Here is a 17696-nt window from a genome sequence, read left to right on the forward strand (position 1 = left end):
TTTATTATTTTTGAAAGTTTATCACCAACTCATGGGATGGTGACACATCATTGGGAACCAACTTTTGAGAAGAAATTTTAGAATGTGTAGCATTCCAACCTAATTTGGATAAAAACTTTATCCAAATTACATATTGAAAGAATATATATCACTTTAATAAATTAAATTGAATAATTTTGTTCCGACCCAGTTTTAAGAAAAACCTTATCCAATTTTATTGCAACGAAAGTATGTGGTCACTTAAATGTACAAACTCTCTATAATTAGTTGTCTGAATGTATATGGATTAGGATAAATTTTGTTGGATATAGACTTTTAGTAATTTTGTTATTTGAATTATTAATAATCTAAAGAGTAGATGTGAGAGAATTTCAAAATTTACGTGTCCAAGCACCTATTAGGACAAATAGATTCTATAAATTATTAGAAATTTGAAAAATAATAAAAAATAAAATAAAAATCCGAAAACAACTTTGCCAACTTAACAAGCAAGAAAGATAGGTGCAACTTCGACGCATTTCCCAACTGCCCCAAATTCATCTTCACGAATCATAAATGATGACTCAGAAACCACGTTTGTTAACACGACATCGCTGTCGCTATTAATGCCGGTCGTTAGTCTCTAAAGCCCGCCAATTCATTAGCTTCTATTTGTAGCCATTTAATGGCCAAAACAAACAACCTTCTGTCTGCATTGTCTGAGCTACATGAATAATAATAATAATGTGGGAAACATTAAATTTAGTCCTAAAATTTTATGATATTTCAATTTAGTTCTTAAATTTAGTGCGGTTTTTAGCATTGCTCTTAATAGATATGTCATGGTAGACCAATCAATTAATGCCACATGATTTTCGTTTGACATGTTATATGCCAACTATAAATGTCACATGGTGTAGTTTTAATTTTTATGTTGTTATTTATTTATTTATTTATTTGTAGTTTTAGGGCTTTAGATGCCCTTAAGACCTTCTATGGTGCTCTCCCGATATGGTTGCAGATTGATCTATGGTGTTTTTTGGACTCTGTGCTGATATCTCATTTTGTTGGCTTTTATTCTACCTTCATTAGTGTCTTCTCTGTTGCTTTGGTCTTCCTTTAGGTGTGCTGCTGCGACTTTTGTGTCGGGCTTCATAATGGGTTGTTGGACCTCTCAGGGTATGCGGTCCTTCTTATGCCTTGTGGTTGTGTCATATCTGGTGCACCTTATCAAATCACCTTAATTAGTAGCCAAGTATCTTGATCTTTGTGCTAAGAATCTATAGGTCACATCATTTATTTGATGCATTCTTTTTAAATTTTTGTTCACCTACACTTATGAGGTTGTGTTGAAACTTATTATTGAGTTGTCCAACATTTTGTTGTTCTTTGTAGTAATTTTTTTGTTAATGTACATATATAAAAATTAATGAAAATTAAGAAGCCTGTTTGTGTCATGAGAATAAGTTTTAAATGGCTTGTTTGTGCTATGTTCGTAACTCAGAAGCCACTAAGGTATTTGAGAGAATGTTCTACAAAGGAAATGAACAAAACAAATTTTGGCAAGAATTACTACTGAATTATCTCATTAATTAATACAAAGTTGAACTTCCTTAGACAAGATGAATTTCAAAGGGAAGAGAAAATGGGGACACCTGGTAACGTGGCACCTGCATCAACAATGAAAATGTTGCCGGAGACATATTCAGAAGAGTCATGAATCAAGAATCGAACAATTGATGTTAATGCTGGATCTGAGGTGCCATAGGTTCTTAGAGGGACAGTCTTGTTGACAAAGTTTGGCAGCCAAGCTTTTTGCATAAGACCCTCAGTAATCTCAGATTTGAAAATCCCAGGTGCTATCGAATTCACTCTAATTTTGTGTACCCCCAATTCCAGGGCCATGGCCTGTTATGACAGAACACTTAGCAATCGTGAATGTAAATATAATAATATCATATTAATTCATAAAACTATAAAAATGAATTTCTCAAAAAGAAAAACATGTAGGCTTCTTTAGCCATATCCACACCCCTCAAAGAAAGGTGGATTTTAAAAGGATTCTGATCTCATCATCGCGAGTAGGGGTGGGCAAATTAGCTGCCTACCGATTACCGACCGCCTACCAATGTCGACCGAACCGAAATTAACCATCAAACTTCAAGGAACATAGCACCGTTTCTAAACGTAGAAGGTAAGTCTTTGACATTTTGCCAAATCTTGAGAGAGGTGGGTACAATTTATTCTTTGTAATCATTGGTGATCGAATGTTACAAAATTCTCAGTTAATTCTATTTCCTCTATCCTTGGAAAACAAATGAGAATCTTTGTTTAGATGGTTGGAAAGCCAAACAGATTTCAAAAGAGTAGTGCGGCTAGCTTAGGAAAGCAACTTAGGTTTCCAACCATCTATTATCTGATTCAGAAGGAACTCCATCTTGGTTCATGGGCTCTTCCATACAATGAAGAGAAATTGTGGTTTAATGGCAAACAAGCTTGAAATGGAGAAGGTCTAGGGTAACCTTAGGGACATCAAAATCTCACTCTCCATTGATTTCCCATCTTCTCTTTGCAGGTAGCTTGATTGTGTTTTGTAGAGCTAATTCTGTTGAAACTTCTGCTATCAAAAGCTGTTTGGATCTCTATTGTCTTTGGTCTGTTCAAAAGGTGAATTCTTCCAAATCCTCAATTTTATTCAACAAAAACACCAAACCTCAGGCTATCCATTCGGTTGAGGAAATATTTAACCTCAAGAGGCTCCAGCTTCTCATCCTTCTCAAGAGGTTTAAGAAAAATCCTTTGAAGACCTTATCTCCATTGTGAATTAAAGAATAAATGGTTGGAAAGCTAAGTTGTTTTCCCAAGCTGGCCGCACCATAATCATCAAATCGATCTGTTGCAGTTGCTCTTCCATCTTACATCATTATTACTGCTTCCACCATGAGTTCCATCCCCCTCAGGTTGTCGCTGTTGACAAGTTTATCTGGACACCTAGTAAAAATGGGGATTTATTAGCTTGCTCAGTCTATAAATCTCTCCAGCCTCCTCCCTTAGACAATCATCTCTCTGTTTAGGATTGGAAGAATTTATAGAAACTTAACATCCACCATAGACTAAAGCTATTATTGTGGAAGCTGATTGGAATAGCATCCCCTCCCATAGCAATCTGTCTAGATTTTTTCCTCTGCATGATGATCAAGAAATCCTCTGCCCCCCGTTTGCAATTCAGCCCCAAAACTATTTTGCCACTTCTCTAGAGTCATCTGGAGACTCTACCTTTGGCCCATGAACGCTTTGAAATTCGGAGGTCAATCCATTGTTACTTGGATAAAAAATATCATCCGACTTTCGACTCTCCTTTGGTTTTTGCCAAAGTGAATTTTGATGTTGCAATCAAAGAGACATTTTTTGCCTTAGCCATGGTGGGCTCCGACCCCGGGGGATCCATCCTCTTTAGTTGGCTTGTTCAGCCTTGGAACTTAAGCTAGATACCATAATACTGGAGGGTGACTCTTTTGGCATTTCAATGTCAAGTTCTCGGAAAGGTACACATTATTGGTCTAACCAGCTTTTAAATTTGTTTCATTTTTGGCCTTTGGTGGGCAGCTGGAGAAGGCGATCTCTGCCTTCGCGACCAACCAGCAATTACTAGATAGCAAGTATATTGATGGGTCAGCATGAAGTTTCTGAGCAATGGCTATCATCATCGTTTATATTCAGTACTTCATTTGTTGATTTTCCTTCTTCTTTTTGTGAAGAAGTGTATGGTTCTTACATTTTGGACTTCTTTTCACAGCAAGTGCCAAGGAACTAGGAAGTAGATTAACCCTCCTCTCCATTTTGTTTATAGTATCTTAAATCTCTTTGAACGTCACAAGTATAAAACTAGAGAATATTTGTGAATTAAACATGTTCAATGCCGAAGTCACATGACGACATTAATTAGAAATTTTCTTCAGAGGCAATTTTGCTAAACATGCAGATGCAGTCAAATTTTCTATTCCCCCCAAACAAGGTACAAGCGGTTCCTCATAACATAACGAACAAGATGGAACAGAGTAGTAAAAGCAAGATAATTATTGAAGATAAATATCTGGTGAGTCTTCAAAGTGGTTTGAGCTTAACAACGTTATATCTGCAATCTGATTGCCCCTTATCTGTAAACCTCTACAACAACCGGCCGTTTTCCCCTTCGAACAATGCAGACCATACCGTCAAGTAATTACAAGCTCAACCGTTTCTATCTGAAAACAAGCAATGCAAACAATCATGGTCTCCAACTGGTCAAGCTTTTCAGGACCATTCAATTCCAAATTTCAAAGACAAACTAATGAGAGGGAACAGTTACCTGAACTCCATCAAGGTTTACTCCTTTTTCTTCTAGATAGGATAAAAAGCGGTTAAGGGTCTTTCTTCCAAGCCGGTAATGTCCACTATTATTAGAGATGAACTGAGACGTCAAAGCAATATTCAAGGATCAGATGCCATAGATTATATAACAAATATTTGATTCCGCTTGGGCAAAGTAGGATAGAAATGCTAATAATTTTGTTGTTCAAATTATTAGCAATTTTTACAAAAAAAATGTAAGTCTTATAAGGTCTACTCGTTTATGTTTGGGTAAGAGGACTCTATAAGAGCTCTTTTACATTTACTATTCGAATTGCAAGCAATTCAGACAACAAATAGCTAAGAATTCAGATCCGGGCAACTTACTGGCACTGCCAATAACTTTCTCATGCATGATTCCCTAAGAACTGTACCTTGAGAACTCCATGCTCTGCCTCTAGGCTTCCTGCAACTGTCGTAGCACCTCCAGCCAAGAAGCTAGAATGATGGAACCTTCCTTTCTCTTTCTTTAAGGTATTAAGAATGGGATTTGGCTCGGATCCAATTTTAATTGAAATTAGACCCGTTGAGATTGTGACATGTGTTTCTTGTGTCATGTCATAAGACACGAGTCCCAATCTCAACAGATATAATTTCAATTGAAACTGAACCTACGCCAAACCCAAATTAAGAATGTGTTAATTGTCTGCAAAAATAGGAACATGAGAAACTTGTCCCAACAAACAAAAACAGAAACAAAAACATTTTCCCGCTTTTTCAATCTCTCACCTTACCCACATAGATTTTCCCCTTGGTGCACCTAACGAATATCCACTTCTCTCCTAGTGTATGAAGGTGATGTCTACTTTGCTCGTGAATAATTCTCCCCTCAGCAACGATGTATTCATATTGGATCCTCTCTAGCTAATTCCATTAAACAAACAGTCATCACTAAAACAATTGGGCCTTTGAAAATTCATTTATCATGCAACAAAATTCATTTCAAAGAATAAAGATAGTCAATTTCATTAAATAAAAGCATTAAATTTGATCTATGGAAGCACATACAGGTCTAATGTACTTGACGCATTGTTCTCGGAGTTCTGATCTTGGGCATTCACTCAGATCGATATTTTTCCCAGCTCCTTGATCCAACCTGTGGAGTAATCAAGCAACAAACTGCCTCAATCCTTACTAGTTAATTACTAGCGCAAGTATTAGCGATTAGCAATGTTGGCTCATATTCTAAACGAGGAAGCAACTTTTTACTTTTGTCTCTAGTACTACTATAAAGGCCACAAAGACCGATGAGGGAGGATTCCAAATTATTTGATATAGGTCATATATGATGACATGAAGGTCCACATGAGGATTCCAAATTAATATATTAATATATAAGAATGGATGAATTTACTGAAATGGTTAAATACTCTAGACCCCCTAGGGTTTTTCAATTTTATTTTTTCTCTTCTGAGGTTTTATTTTTATCACAAGAGGTCCCTGTGGTTTTGATAAGTGACCAAGTTAGTTCATCCGTTAGTTAATCGTTAGGACTAACACGTGGACCAATCAGACGTCTACACGTGGCACATTTTTAATTTTTTAATTTTTTTTTAAAATATATATATATATATATATATATATATATATATATATTAAAAAAAATACATTTTTTTAATTAAAAAAATATATATACATTTTTAAAAAAAATTAAAAATGTGTCACGTGTCGACGTTTGATTGGTCTACGTGTCAGTCCTAACGGTCAACTAATGGATGGACTAATTTGGTCACTTATCAAAACCACATGGACCTAAAAAAATATATATACATTTTTTAAAAAAATTAAAAATGTGTCACGTGTCGACGTCTGATTGGTCTACGTGTCAGTCCTAACGGTCAACTAACGGATGGACTAATTTGGTCACTTATCAAAACCACAGGGACCTCCTGTGATAAAAATGAAACCCCAGAGGAGAAAAAATAAAGTTGAAAAACCTTAGGGGGGTCTGGAGTATTTAACCCTTACTGAAATTGAGGGTAAATTGTGAAATCAATATTCAAATTCATGATTTTTTGCTCTGATACCATATTAAATCATCACTATCTTAAAAACTTAAGCCGGTAAAAAAATAATAAATTGAATTATTTAATTAATATTTTCACACTCTAAATCAACAAAATAGCTGACAAAGCATTAGATATGAACATTAATTCCCTTAAGCATGAAATATCCTTACCAGTAGAAAAATTGCTGATCATCAGTGGACTTCAACCAATGTTTGAAGTACAAATATAAGCAATGCCCATAACGATGCCGTGGATCAATCTTCGGTTCAAAATATGTATATTTGAAGATTTGTATGAAATCAGGAAATAGGGTACAGTTCAAAATTTGCATAAATTTGAAACGGAGGAGATAAACTAAGTAAAGAGGGCTTATAAGAGATGGAAGAGACTATATATTACCGCTTCAATCCAATGCCGAAAAGCCAATATTTGTGCTTCGTCGTCTTCAAACGATTCACTGCCCACCTACTCAAAAAGTTCAGGGTTGGTTCCACAAGTTAGCCAGTTTCCGTTTAAAAAAGAAAAAGAATTTCATGCTATTTATTCCATTTATATAACATTTGCTTTATATAGATTACAAAATGAATTTCAGTACATAAAATAAAGCCGACCAGAGAAGCATTAAAGCCGATCTGAGTCCACCGAGTATTCGAACTCTCGTCGAAGAAAGTCGTACTGCTGTTCTGTGACGCGAATCGAACCAGGCGCCTCCTAATCATCATCATCATCATCATCATTTTTTTTCAGTTAACATTCAAGGAAAAAAAAAAACACAAACTATATATAATACCAGTGCTTCATTATAATGGCGTCCGCTAACATGCGCCGGTGCCTAAAGCTCCGGTACGAGCTCTGCAACTTCACAGCAGCTTGAGAATCGTCCATTTTTGTCGCTGAGAGAGATCTGAAAGACATTATTTAGAGTTTCAGTTCTCAAGCTTTAAAATAGTCATTTCTCGGAATATTCCTCTATATTTTCTAAATCAAAGCCACAATATTTTTTACTTTTTCTCAAACCTAAACAAAAATCTAAAAAACAAAAACAAAAAAACAAAAAAGTTGCAAAAAGTTTTAACCGGCAAAGTTCGCCGGAGCGGACGCCGTCAGAGTTGCCGGAACCCACCGCCTTCCGCCAGAATCTGCTTCAGGGAGCCGGAATACGCTTCCGGTAGCCGGGGTAGCCGGAATTCACACTAGAAGATATTGTGCCACAATCCTCTCCTACGTACACTCAAGACCACATCTGTCAAGAAGGACTCAAAGTTATTGCACCAGAAGCTTCTAGTAATCACACAAGGAAACACACACAGCAGGAGATCCATGAGTTATAGCCAAGAGTCTAATATACCTTCATAATTCTTTGTTTTATTTATTTATTTATTTTTTTATATCTATTAATTACTTATTGTACGTAGGATATAACCATGCATGCAAAATGATGTTTCTCATGCTAGGTAGGTTTTAAGTGATGATTAATATTTTTTAATATATATTTTTTAAAAATATATTATTTTAATATTAAAAAATATTAAAAAACACAGGCGTACATCAAAATAATGTTTCTCATGCTAGTTAGGTTTTGAGTGACGATAGAGAGAACACGGGCGTGTGTTTTTTAATATTTTTTTAATTATAATATTAAAATATATTTTTTTAATATTAAAAAATATTAAAAAACACAGGCGTGCATTAAAATGATGTTTCTCATGCTAGCTAGGTTTTGAGTGATAATAGAGAGAATACGGGCATGCATCACGCCTTTGTTTTTTAATATTTTTTAATATATATTTTTTTAATCATCACGCCCGTGTTTTTTAATATTTTTTTAATCATCACGCCCGTATTTTTTAATATATATTTTTTTTAAATATATTATTTTAATATTAAAAAACACGGGCATGCATCAAAATGATGTTTCTCATACTAGCTAGGTTTTGAGTGATGATAGAAAGAACACGAGCGTGCATTATGCCTGTGTTTTTTAATATTTTTTAATATATATATTTTTAATTATAATATTAAAATATATTATTTTAATATTAAAAAATATTAAAAACACAAGCGTGCATCAAAATGATGTTTCTCATGCTAACTAGGTTTTGAGTGATGATAGAGAGAACACGGGCGTGCATCACGAGTGGAAACTTTATATAGAATGCAAATTTTATAATAAGGATCCACTTATTGAAATAAATAAGAAAACTACTACTAATATAATTGAATCAATAGTCAATTTGCTAAGGCTCTCTTGCACAACTTCTTGTAGAATAAGGAGACTTTGGAAAATTCGTAACTGCTACCTTAGTTCCCTCGCAAATTGTCAATTGAGATTACGTGTTCCCCGCTGCACTCCGTCATCTCAATTCTAAAATGCAAAATATTTATCTGCTCACCGGTCAAAACATATCAAATAGTTGCAATGAATCAATGCCCAAATACTTGTACAAATCTTAATTCAACATGCATTTACACTTTGAAAAAACTCTTATTACAAGATTCACCGATCAAAACATAACAAATAGTTGCAATGAATCAATGACCAAATACTTGTGCTTATCTTAATTCAACATGCCTTTACGCTTAGGAAAAACTCTATCACAAGATGGGGTTTTGCTCAACTACAAACAAAACGAAAGTTAGCAGTGAACATTCTGCCTAAAATTTCACATTTCTCCTTGAACGATATACAGGTCTTTAGCTTTCCATTTCTTCTTTTTCTTGAATCTAGTAGCATGGGATAGAACACTGGTACATCCAACACAAGAAAGACGCTCGTGACAAATTGAACCCTAAAAGACTTCAAGATGGAATTCCTGCGAATATTAACAAGAGAACAGTAAAATTAATTCAAATAATAGAATCTACAGAAACTTTATATGACTAAAACAAAACTGTATCTCACTCAGGCATTTTGACAAACATCTTACCTACGAATACAAAACACAACCAGCCAAAAACAACAGGAGATCTTTTGACAAATCACGAAAGAAAAAGGGTTTTGATTACACCCAAAATTTCCATAAATCCACCCAAACTTGGAGGAACGAGAGGGAAAGAGATGTGCCGTGTACGTACCTTTACTTTTTCTTAATTCTCCTCCTTTCTCTTATTTCACACTGATTTCTCTCTCCCTCTCCAGGTAGACCACGGCCCCCTTCGGAAACCCATTCGACGACGTGCTTCTCTCACCGTCGTCTGGGTCGGTGAAGCTGGGATTTTTTTTAGCTTGGCCTGAGGAAGAAGAAGGGAGCGGCAGAGGTGGGGTTTTTTTTGGGTTTTGAAATTTGAACGTGAAGTGTTTTTCTTTTGTTTTAAAGTTTGAACGCGTTCCTCCAGAAGACAAAAGACAGCTGTCATGTTTTGCACCCTTAGATGTAAAGAACGGTCAGGATTTAAACAAAAAACTGATGGGCAATTTTGTATGTATTGCCGGGGATCCTGATCCGTCTTTTCGTGGGGATGGGGTAAGATGGTAAATAAAAACAGAAACTACGTGCATTTGTGATGTACGAATCTTCGCTCCCGCTTTCTGGACACCATAGGTCGTACACTCGTACTAATGTATTTTGTCCTTTTCTTGGCACGTGTCGAAACGATGTATATGCAACGTGGCATCCAGGTTTTCCCGAAGGACCAACTATTTCTTTTTTTAATTTTTTTTTTTTTTTTTTTTTTTTAGCTGTGTTGCTGTTTTACTTTTTCTATAATGATAATGACATGTTATTTTCAAAAGTTTAAGTTAATAAAAAAGTAAAAATATTTTATATTAAAATATTAGATTGATAATCCAAAGTTTTTTTGGTTTCATACACGTTGGGTAAAATTGTAGTATTCATAATACTTAAGGAACCGACATAGTATTTGTTGTGGGTATTTATTTATTTATTTATTTATTTTGATATTTCCTTTATATATAAGAAAAGAAAATAAAAGAATTATAAAGACACCACTGGTAATGCTTTAACTTCATATAGTTTATGGTCACGGGATGATAGGTATCACTTCCTATGTTTCTATTAATGTGGTGATTTCTTTGGATGAGGATTGGGATCGGACTATTTCGGACAGCTTAAGATGTAAAATTTACTTATCAAGACATGTAAATTCTGTCACCCTTTTTTTAGGCTGTTCGAATTTTAGATTAACAAGGAATCCAATCCGATTTCTTTTACCATTTTAAACACTGTGATTAGGTGGAAAATGAATACAATTAAACAGCATTCTATTATACTTGGATGCACACCATGTGTTAGTGCTAATCCAAAAGGTGATATTCTTTTCCCCTTTATGTATTGTATGGACAAGCAAAGACAATACAATTGCACACTTCTGCAGAACAAAGTTCCATTATAGGATTGTACCATAGTTCAAGCAAATTTTGTCGGTATTTCAGAAGAAAAAAAATGTAATTTTTGTTGGGATCTTATAATGGGAAAAGATGAATTCCTTTTAGCAATAGTGTCCAAATTAAAAAGAAAAATAAAGGAGCTTAAAGAGATTCATGATTGACTAGCCACTCTTTTCCACACGTTAGTCTATTATACTCAAAACGATGGCAGAAAGAAAAAGTTAAAAGAAGAAAACGTAACAAACACGTTGGAGAAGATGAAGAAAGAAGTTTGTCATTTCCAGTAAAATGGTACCCTTTAGCGTATAAGTAACATGTATTTTTAGTAGTTAAGAAGACAAATTTACCAGAAAATTTATTAAAAATAAAAAATGTGACTCTCACATATAATTTAAAAATGCATGGGCATCTCACGTGCAAATAAACACGTGACATTTTTTTAGACGGGATTAAAAGAAATTATTCCAACCTAATTTGGAAAAAAATTTATCCATATCTGTGTTTACAAAATCAATCACTCCTGTTCTTAAAGATGTGAAAATTACATATTGTAAGAATATATATCAATTGAAGAATTTTTTCCCACCAAATTTTAAGAAAAACCTTATCCTATTTTTATTGCAATGAAAGTATGCGGTCACTTAAACGTACAAACTCTCGACAATTAGTTGTCCGAAGGTATATGGATTAGGATATATTTTGTTGGATACAGATTTTTAGTAATTTTATTATTTGAATTATTAATAATTCAAAGAGTAGATGTGAGAAAACTTCAATGAAATTTACGTGTCTGAGCACTTATTAGGACAAATAGATTCTATAAAGGGTTAAATACTAAATACTCTCATGGGGTTTCACAACTTTATTTTTTATCCCCTTAGAGTTTGATTTTTATAATAGGAAGTCCCTGTGGTTTTGATAATAGAGCAAATTAATCATTCTGTCAGTTGACCGTTAGTTGACTTAATAGAATTTCACGTGGACCAATCAGATGTTGACATGTGACACCTACTTAATTTTTTTAAAAAAATTTAAAAAAAAATGTATTTAAAAAAAAAAACAAAACAAAACAAAAAGAAAAGGAAAAAAAATTGGGGGTGGCTCCCTTGGCCATTTGGGGGTGGCCTTGGCTCCAAGGGAGTGGCCGAGCCACCACGTTGGTGCCCAAGGGGGTGGCCGAGCCACCCCCAGTACCCACTGGGGGTGGGTTTCGGCCACCCCCAGTACCCACTGAAACCACCCCCATCCGGCCAGATGGCCACCCCCAATTTTTTTTCCTTTTCTTTTTGTTTTTTTTTTTTAAACATTTTTTAATTTAAAAAAATTAATGAGGTGTCACGTGTCAACATCTGATTGGTCTATGTGAAATTCTGTTAAGTCAACTAACAGAATAACTAATTTGGTCTATTATTAAAATCACAGGGACCTCCTGAGATAAAAATCAAAGCCTAGGGGAAAAAAAAAAAAAAAAAAAAAAAAAAAGTTGTAAAACCCTATAAGAGTATTTAGTATTTAACCCTTCTATAAATTATTAGAAATTTGAAAAATAATAAAAAATAAAATAAAAATCCGAATACAACTTTGCCAAGTTGCCAACTTAACAAGCAAGAAAAGATAGGTGCAACTTTGACGCATTTCCCAACTGCCCCAAATTCATCTTAATGAATGATGACTCAGAAATCACGTTTGTTAACACAACATCGCTGTCGCTATTAATGCCGGTCGGCGGTCGTTAGTCCCTAAAGCCCGCCAATTCATTAGCTTCTATTTTTAGCCATTTAATGGCCAAAACAAACAACCTTCTGTGTGCATTATCTGAGCTACATGAATAATAATAATGATATGGGAAACATTAAATTTAGTCCTAAAATTTTATGATATTTCAATTTAGTTCTTAAATTTAGTCCGGTTTTTAGCATTGCTCTTAATAAATATGTTATGACAGGCCAATCAATTAATACCACATGATTTTCATTTGACATGTTATATGCCAACTATAAATGTCATACCGCGTTGTTTTACTTTTTATATTGTTATTTATTATTATTATTATTGTAGTTTTAGGGCATTAGATGCCCTTAAGACCTTTTATGGTGCTCTCTGGATGTGGTTGCAAATCGATTTATGGTGTTTTTTGGACCCCGTGTTGATATCTTATTTTGTTGGCTTTTATTCGACCTTCATCGGTATCTTTTATGTTGTTGTGGTCTTCCTTTAGGAGTGCAGCTGCAACTTTTGTGTCGAGCTTCATAATGGGTTGTTGGACCTATGAGGTTATGCGGTCCTTTTTATGCCTCTTGGTTGTGCCATCTCTGGTACGCCTTATCAAATCACCTTAATTGATAGCCAAGTATCTTGATCTTTGTGCTAAGAATCTATAGGTTGCATCATTTATTTGATGCATTCTTTTTAAATTTTTGCTCACCACACTTGAGGTTGTGTTGAAACTTATTATTGAGTTGTCCAACATTTTGTTGTTCTTTGTAATAATTTTTTCGTTAATGCACACATAAAAAAAAAAAAAAAATTAAAAATTAAGAAGCTTGTTTGTGTCATGAGAGTAAGTTTTAAATAGCTTGTTTGTGCTATATATGTTCGTAACTCAGAAGCCACTAAGGTATTTGAGAGAATGTTCTACAAAGGAAATGAACAAAACAAATTTTGGCAAGAATTACTACTGAATTATCTCATTAATTAATACAAAGTTGAACTTCCTTAGACAAGATGAATTTCAAAGGGAAGAGAAAATGGGGACACCTGGTAACGAGTTACCTGCATCAACAATGAAAATGTTGCCGGAGACATATTCAGAAGAGTCATGAATCAAGTATCGAACCATTGATGTTAATGCTGGATCTGAGGTGCCATAGGTTCTTAAAGGGACAGTTTTGCTGACAACGTTTGGCAGCCAAGCTTTTTGCATAAGACCCTCAGTAATCTCAGATTTGAAAATCCCAGGTGCTATCGAATTCACTCTAATTTTGTGTACCCCCAATTCCAAGGCCATGGCCTGTTATGACAGATCACTTAGCAATCATAAATGTAAATATAATAATATCATATAAATTCTGAAAACTATACAAATGAATTTCGGGGCTACTACCTTGGCTGGAGCCAAAAAGACCTCAGCCTGCAGTACCAAAACAGCCTCCCCGAGTTACAAAAAGTTAATTCGAGAGGTGAGGCTTTTCTTTGCCCCTTCAACCCCAACTTCTTGGAACCCGGCCCAAACAAGTAACCATTTTTGTTCCAAACAATTATTAAGAATTGAAAGTCGAATGATGTTACCTTTGTGACGGCGTCTAGGCCTGCCTTTGAAGAACCATATGCGACGGCTCCAGAAACTTGGCCACGGTTAATGCCAGCAATAGAAGAGATATTGATGATTGCTCCTCCCCTCTCTGCATCACGCATGCGAATGCAGACGTATTTTGATACCAACCAGGCTCCTGTTAAGTTTGTTTTCAAAACGTTGTTCCATTCCTCCTCGGACAAATCCAATGGAGATTTCACATTACCTAAAGTACCCACCAAACGCAAACTTAATTTCTTTTTTTATTTTATTTTATTTTACAACCAAACAGAAAGCAAAAAGGCAGCCAAAAAAAAAAACAAGATGAAGAAGAAGAAAAAACCTCTAACTCCGGCGTTGTTGACCAAGGCGTCGATATGGCCAAAGGCGTCCCAAGCCTTGTATACAGCGGTCTCGATGGTGGGAGCATCAGCACAAACGTCGAGCTCCACAGCCACGGCTCGAGGGCTTCTGGGCTCGGAAGCCGAAGAAGAAGGAGGTAGAGGGAGGTGATTGATCTGGTGGCAGAGGGAGACGAGGCGATCCACACGGCGAGCGGCTGCCACAATTCTGCAGCCGGCCTTGGCGAGGTCAAGACAAAATTCGAGGCCGAGACCCGAGGAAGCCCCTGTCACCATCACCACTTTTCCCGCTAGCTTGTCCCACTCTTGCCTCGCCATTTGCCTCCTCGATCAACTCACACCTTCGCACTCGCATTATGAAGAAGCAGCAGTGATAGCATCCACTCGTTATAGTTAACGGGTAGGTAGAGTGTAATAACAACAACAACAACAAAATGGTGGTAGAGTGTATTTTCGATTAGAGAATAAAGGGGAATATGCAGTTTACCCCCCTGAAGTTTCAGGAGTTTTTCAATTTTAATCTCAAAGTTCAAAAATTAGCAATCTACCCCCCTGAAGTTTCAAAAATTGGCAATTTAAACCTTCCGTTTAATTTTTCCGTTAAATTGGACGGAAATTTTTTTAAAAAAGACTGAGGGTAGTGATGTAATTTCACAGATTTCCGTCCATTTAGACGGAAAAATTAAACGGAGGGTTTAAATTGCCAATTTTTGAAACTTCAGGGGGGTAGATTGCCAATTTTTAAACTTTTGGGTTAAAATTGAAAAACCCCTGAAACTTCAGGGGGGTAAACTGCATTTTCCCCAAGAATAAATTTTATAGGGTCTTAGCACAAACCAAAGCTTTGGTGCCCTCTAATAAGAATGCGACACATCAACATGGAATACTATAACAAAAATATGGTGTCCCACCTAATCTTTTTTCTAGAATATCTAAAACAAAATATCTTTTAGAATAAACTTTTCATATTTTTCTCCAAACCCACCCCAGCCACCAACCTACCGCCGGAGACGCCACTGGAGATGACACCAGCCGGTACAGAGAAAGCCGAAGATGACGCCATCTGATGCCACTCTCTCTCTATCCGGCGGCAACAGAGATTTTTTCTCTTCTGCTCCCTCTCTCTCACACACCGGTGAGAGAGAGAGAGAGGGAGAGGGAGAGGGAGCACCGGCAGTAGAGAAATTTTTTCTCTGTTGCCATTGTGTGTGAGAGAGAGAGAGAGTGAGAGGGAGAGGGAGCACCGGCAGTAGAGAAATTTTTTCTCTGTTGCCAGTGTGTGTGAGAGAGAGGGAGAGGGAGAGGGAGCACCGCCGGTACCAGAGAAGATTTTTTTTCTCTGTTGCCGCCGGTGAGAGAGAGGGGCACCGGAGAGAGGGAGGAGGAGCACTGTTCTTACCCGGCGTTTTCTGTACCAGACGGCGTCATCTCCAGCTTTCTCTGTACCATCCGGCGTCGTCTCTGGCGTTGTCTCCTGCGGCAAGTTGGTAGCTGGGGTGGTTTTGGAGAAAAATATTAAAAGTTTATTCTAGAAGGTGTTTTATTTTAGGTATTCTAAAAAAAAAAAAAATATGTGGAACACCTTATTTTTGTTATAGTGTTCCACGCTGATGTGTCGCCTTCTTATTGGAGGGCACAAAAGCCTTGGTTTGTGCTAAGATCCTATAGAAATTATTCTCTTTTGATTATGATTTCAAAGACTAAAAAAAAAAAATGTTATTTTCAATCAAATTTTAAAAAATAAATCATTTTGGAATTGAGTATTTCAGATTTTGAAATCACAAATTTAAAGGCTTTGTTTCAACCTTTCTTAATGTGTTCCCTTAATGAGGAGCTATTTTTCACTTTTCATACTTGTTTCTTTAGGGCATCTACATCAAGCTCTTGAAAATTTAGTTAAATTTAACTTTTAAAATGTATTTTTTTAGATATAGTTATTCACTTTAGAGCATTTTCAAGAAATTAGACAAATCCTTTATAATAGTCAGATTTGACTATTATTGCCTTTTTTTCATATCCAGCAGAATAGCTATTTTGCATTTTTTTTCCTTCTAGTATGAATAGTAAATAGGCTGATTAGCCTATTTACTATTCACACCGTAAACTTTGTTTATTATTATTTTTCTCTCCCTTTATTCCTTTTACTCTCTCTCTCTCCTCGTTCTTTCACACTCTTTCCCACACAAAATAGTATTTAAAGAAAATAAATAGTAAAATAAAAAATTTGTTGGAGTATGTACGAAAAAATGAGTAGGTAAAGTAAAAAATGGTACTTTTTCAGTAGCTATGAGATGCTCTAAGACTACCAAATATCAAACTCTCTAAATATTTTTCTACTTTAACTACATATTATTTTTTATTGGTAAAACTAACCACCATGAAACTCACGTTGAGGAATGCTCACATACATGGAATTATTTTTTTTTACCCATCTGCATCTTGAATTCAAAAGATTTCATTGATAAATGTAGAAAACAGGGCATGCATACATACATCTCTGTAACAACAAGACATACATTATCACTTATCTTTCTCGACTTTAGAAAACAGGTATAGAACCTATTTGGTAAGAAACTACTAGAAAATGAAATCCTAACTATGAATTAAATGGACCCAAAGCAAGTAATAGGACTAGAACAATTTTACTCAGGACCCAGATAACGATAAGCTCAGAGGTTCAAAAAGATATCTTTTTCTTCATTTCTTCTATTTTCCTACAAGGATTCTCGGTCCCCAAACATAACATTCAACCATTGAAACCATAACAAAAAAGGAGCCAAAATACAGTATAATGAATAAACAATAACGATTGATGAGAGAAATGGGCATTGGCTGACCTTGAAGACGATGGTGTGCAGATCTGCATTGCACTAATCCCCGCTCGCGGAGGAGAGAGGGGACGATAGAGAAATGTTCTGTGGCTGTGTGACGAAAAGAAAAATGGACTGGGAGAAAAACTAAAAGTAAAAGGGGAGGGGATGAAACTCTGGAGGGAAATAAATAGAAAAGGAGAGGGAAGCAAAACGAAAAGTGGTGTCGGTCAAATAAAATAATAAGACATTTGTTTTTTGGTCTCTTTAAATTTGAAGAGGGGTATGACATAAATTAAATTGAGGAAACTTCACTTTAACCTCCTGAACTTCCATGTGATTTGATAAACCCCTTAAACTTTCAAATTTTTCAATTTGGACCCTTAAACTTTCAATTACTCTCAATGTGGACTCCTCCGTCAATTTTATTCATTAAAAATACCAAAATATCCCAGATTTTTGTTTTTTTTTAAAAAAAATAAAAAAATGTTTTGAAATTTATGGTAA

The 17696-nt window shown here is 35.5% G+C and overlaps 2 protein-coding genes and 1 long non-coding RNA gene across 3 annotated transcripts; all 3 read right to left on the reverse strand.

Annotated features, from left to right (window-relative positions):
- Window positions 1-1608: 1608 nt before the first annotated feature.
- Window positions 1609-4925, reverse strand: LOC132191755 (uncharacterized). Its single transcript, XM_059606844.1, has 4 exons — window positions 4743-4925; window positions 4328-4429; window positions 4206-4223; window positions 1609-1887 (listed from the first exon to the last, which is right to left on the reverse strand). The coding sequence occupies exons 1-4, from the start codon at window positions 4923-4925 to the stop codon at window positions 1609-1611; spliced, it is 582 nt and encodes a 193-aa protein (XP_059462827.1).
- Window positions 4926-8775: 3850 nt separating this feature from the next.
- LOC132162083 (uncharacterized) lies at window positions 8776-9674 on the reverse strand. The gene is made up of 2 exons (XR_009438200.1): window positions 9453-9674; window positions 8776-9190 (listed from the first exon to the last, which is right to left on the reverse strand). It is a non-coding gene; the product is annotated as an uncharacterized LOC132162083 (long non-coding RNA).
- A 3731-nt stretch (window positions 9675-13405) lies between these two features.
- LOC132162075 (uncharacterized) lies at window positions 13406-14700 on the reverse strand. Its single transcript, XM_059572323.1, has 3 exons — window positions 14361-14700; window positions 14014-14243; window positions 13406-13735 (listed from the first exon to the last, which is right to left on the reverse strand). The coding sequence occupies exons 1-3, from the start codon at window positions 14695-14697 to the stop codon at window positions 13457-13459; spliced, it is 846 nt and encodes a 281-aa protein (XP_059428306.1). The 5' UTR covers window positions 14698-14700; the 3' UTR covers window positions 13406-13456.
- Between the last annotated feature and the right edge of the window lie 2996 nt (window positions 14701-17696).

This window comes from Corylus avellana, chromosome ca9 (genome assembly GCF_901000735.1).
Source record: "Corylus avellana chromosome ca9, CavTom2PMs-1.0".
NCBI lineage: Eukaryota > Viridiplantae > Streptophyta > Magnoliopsida > Fagales > Betulaceae > Corylus > Corylus avellana.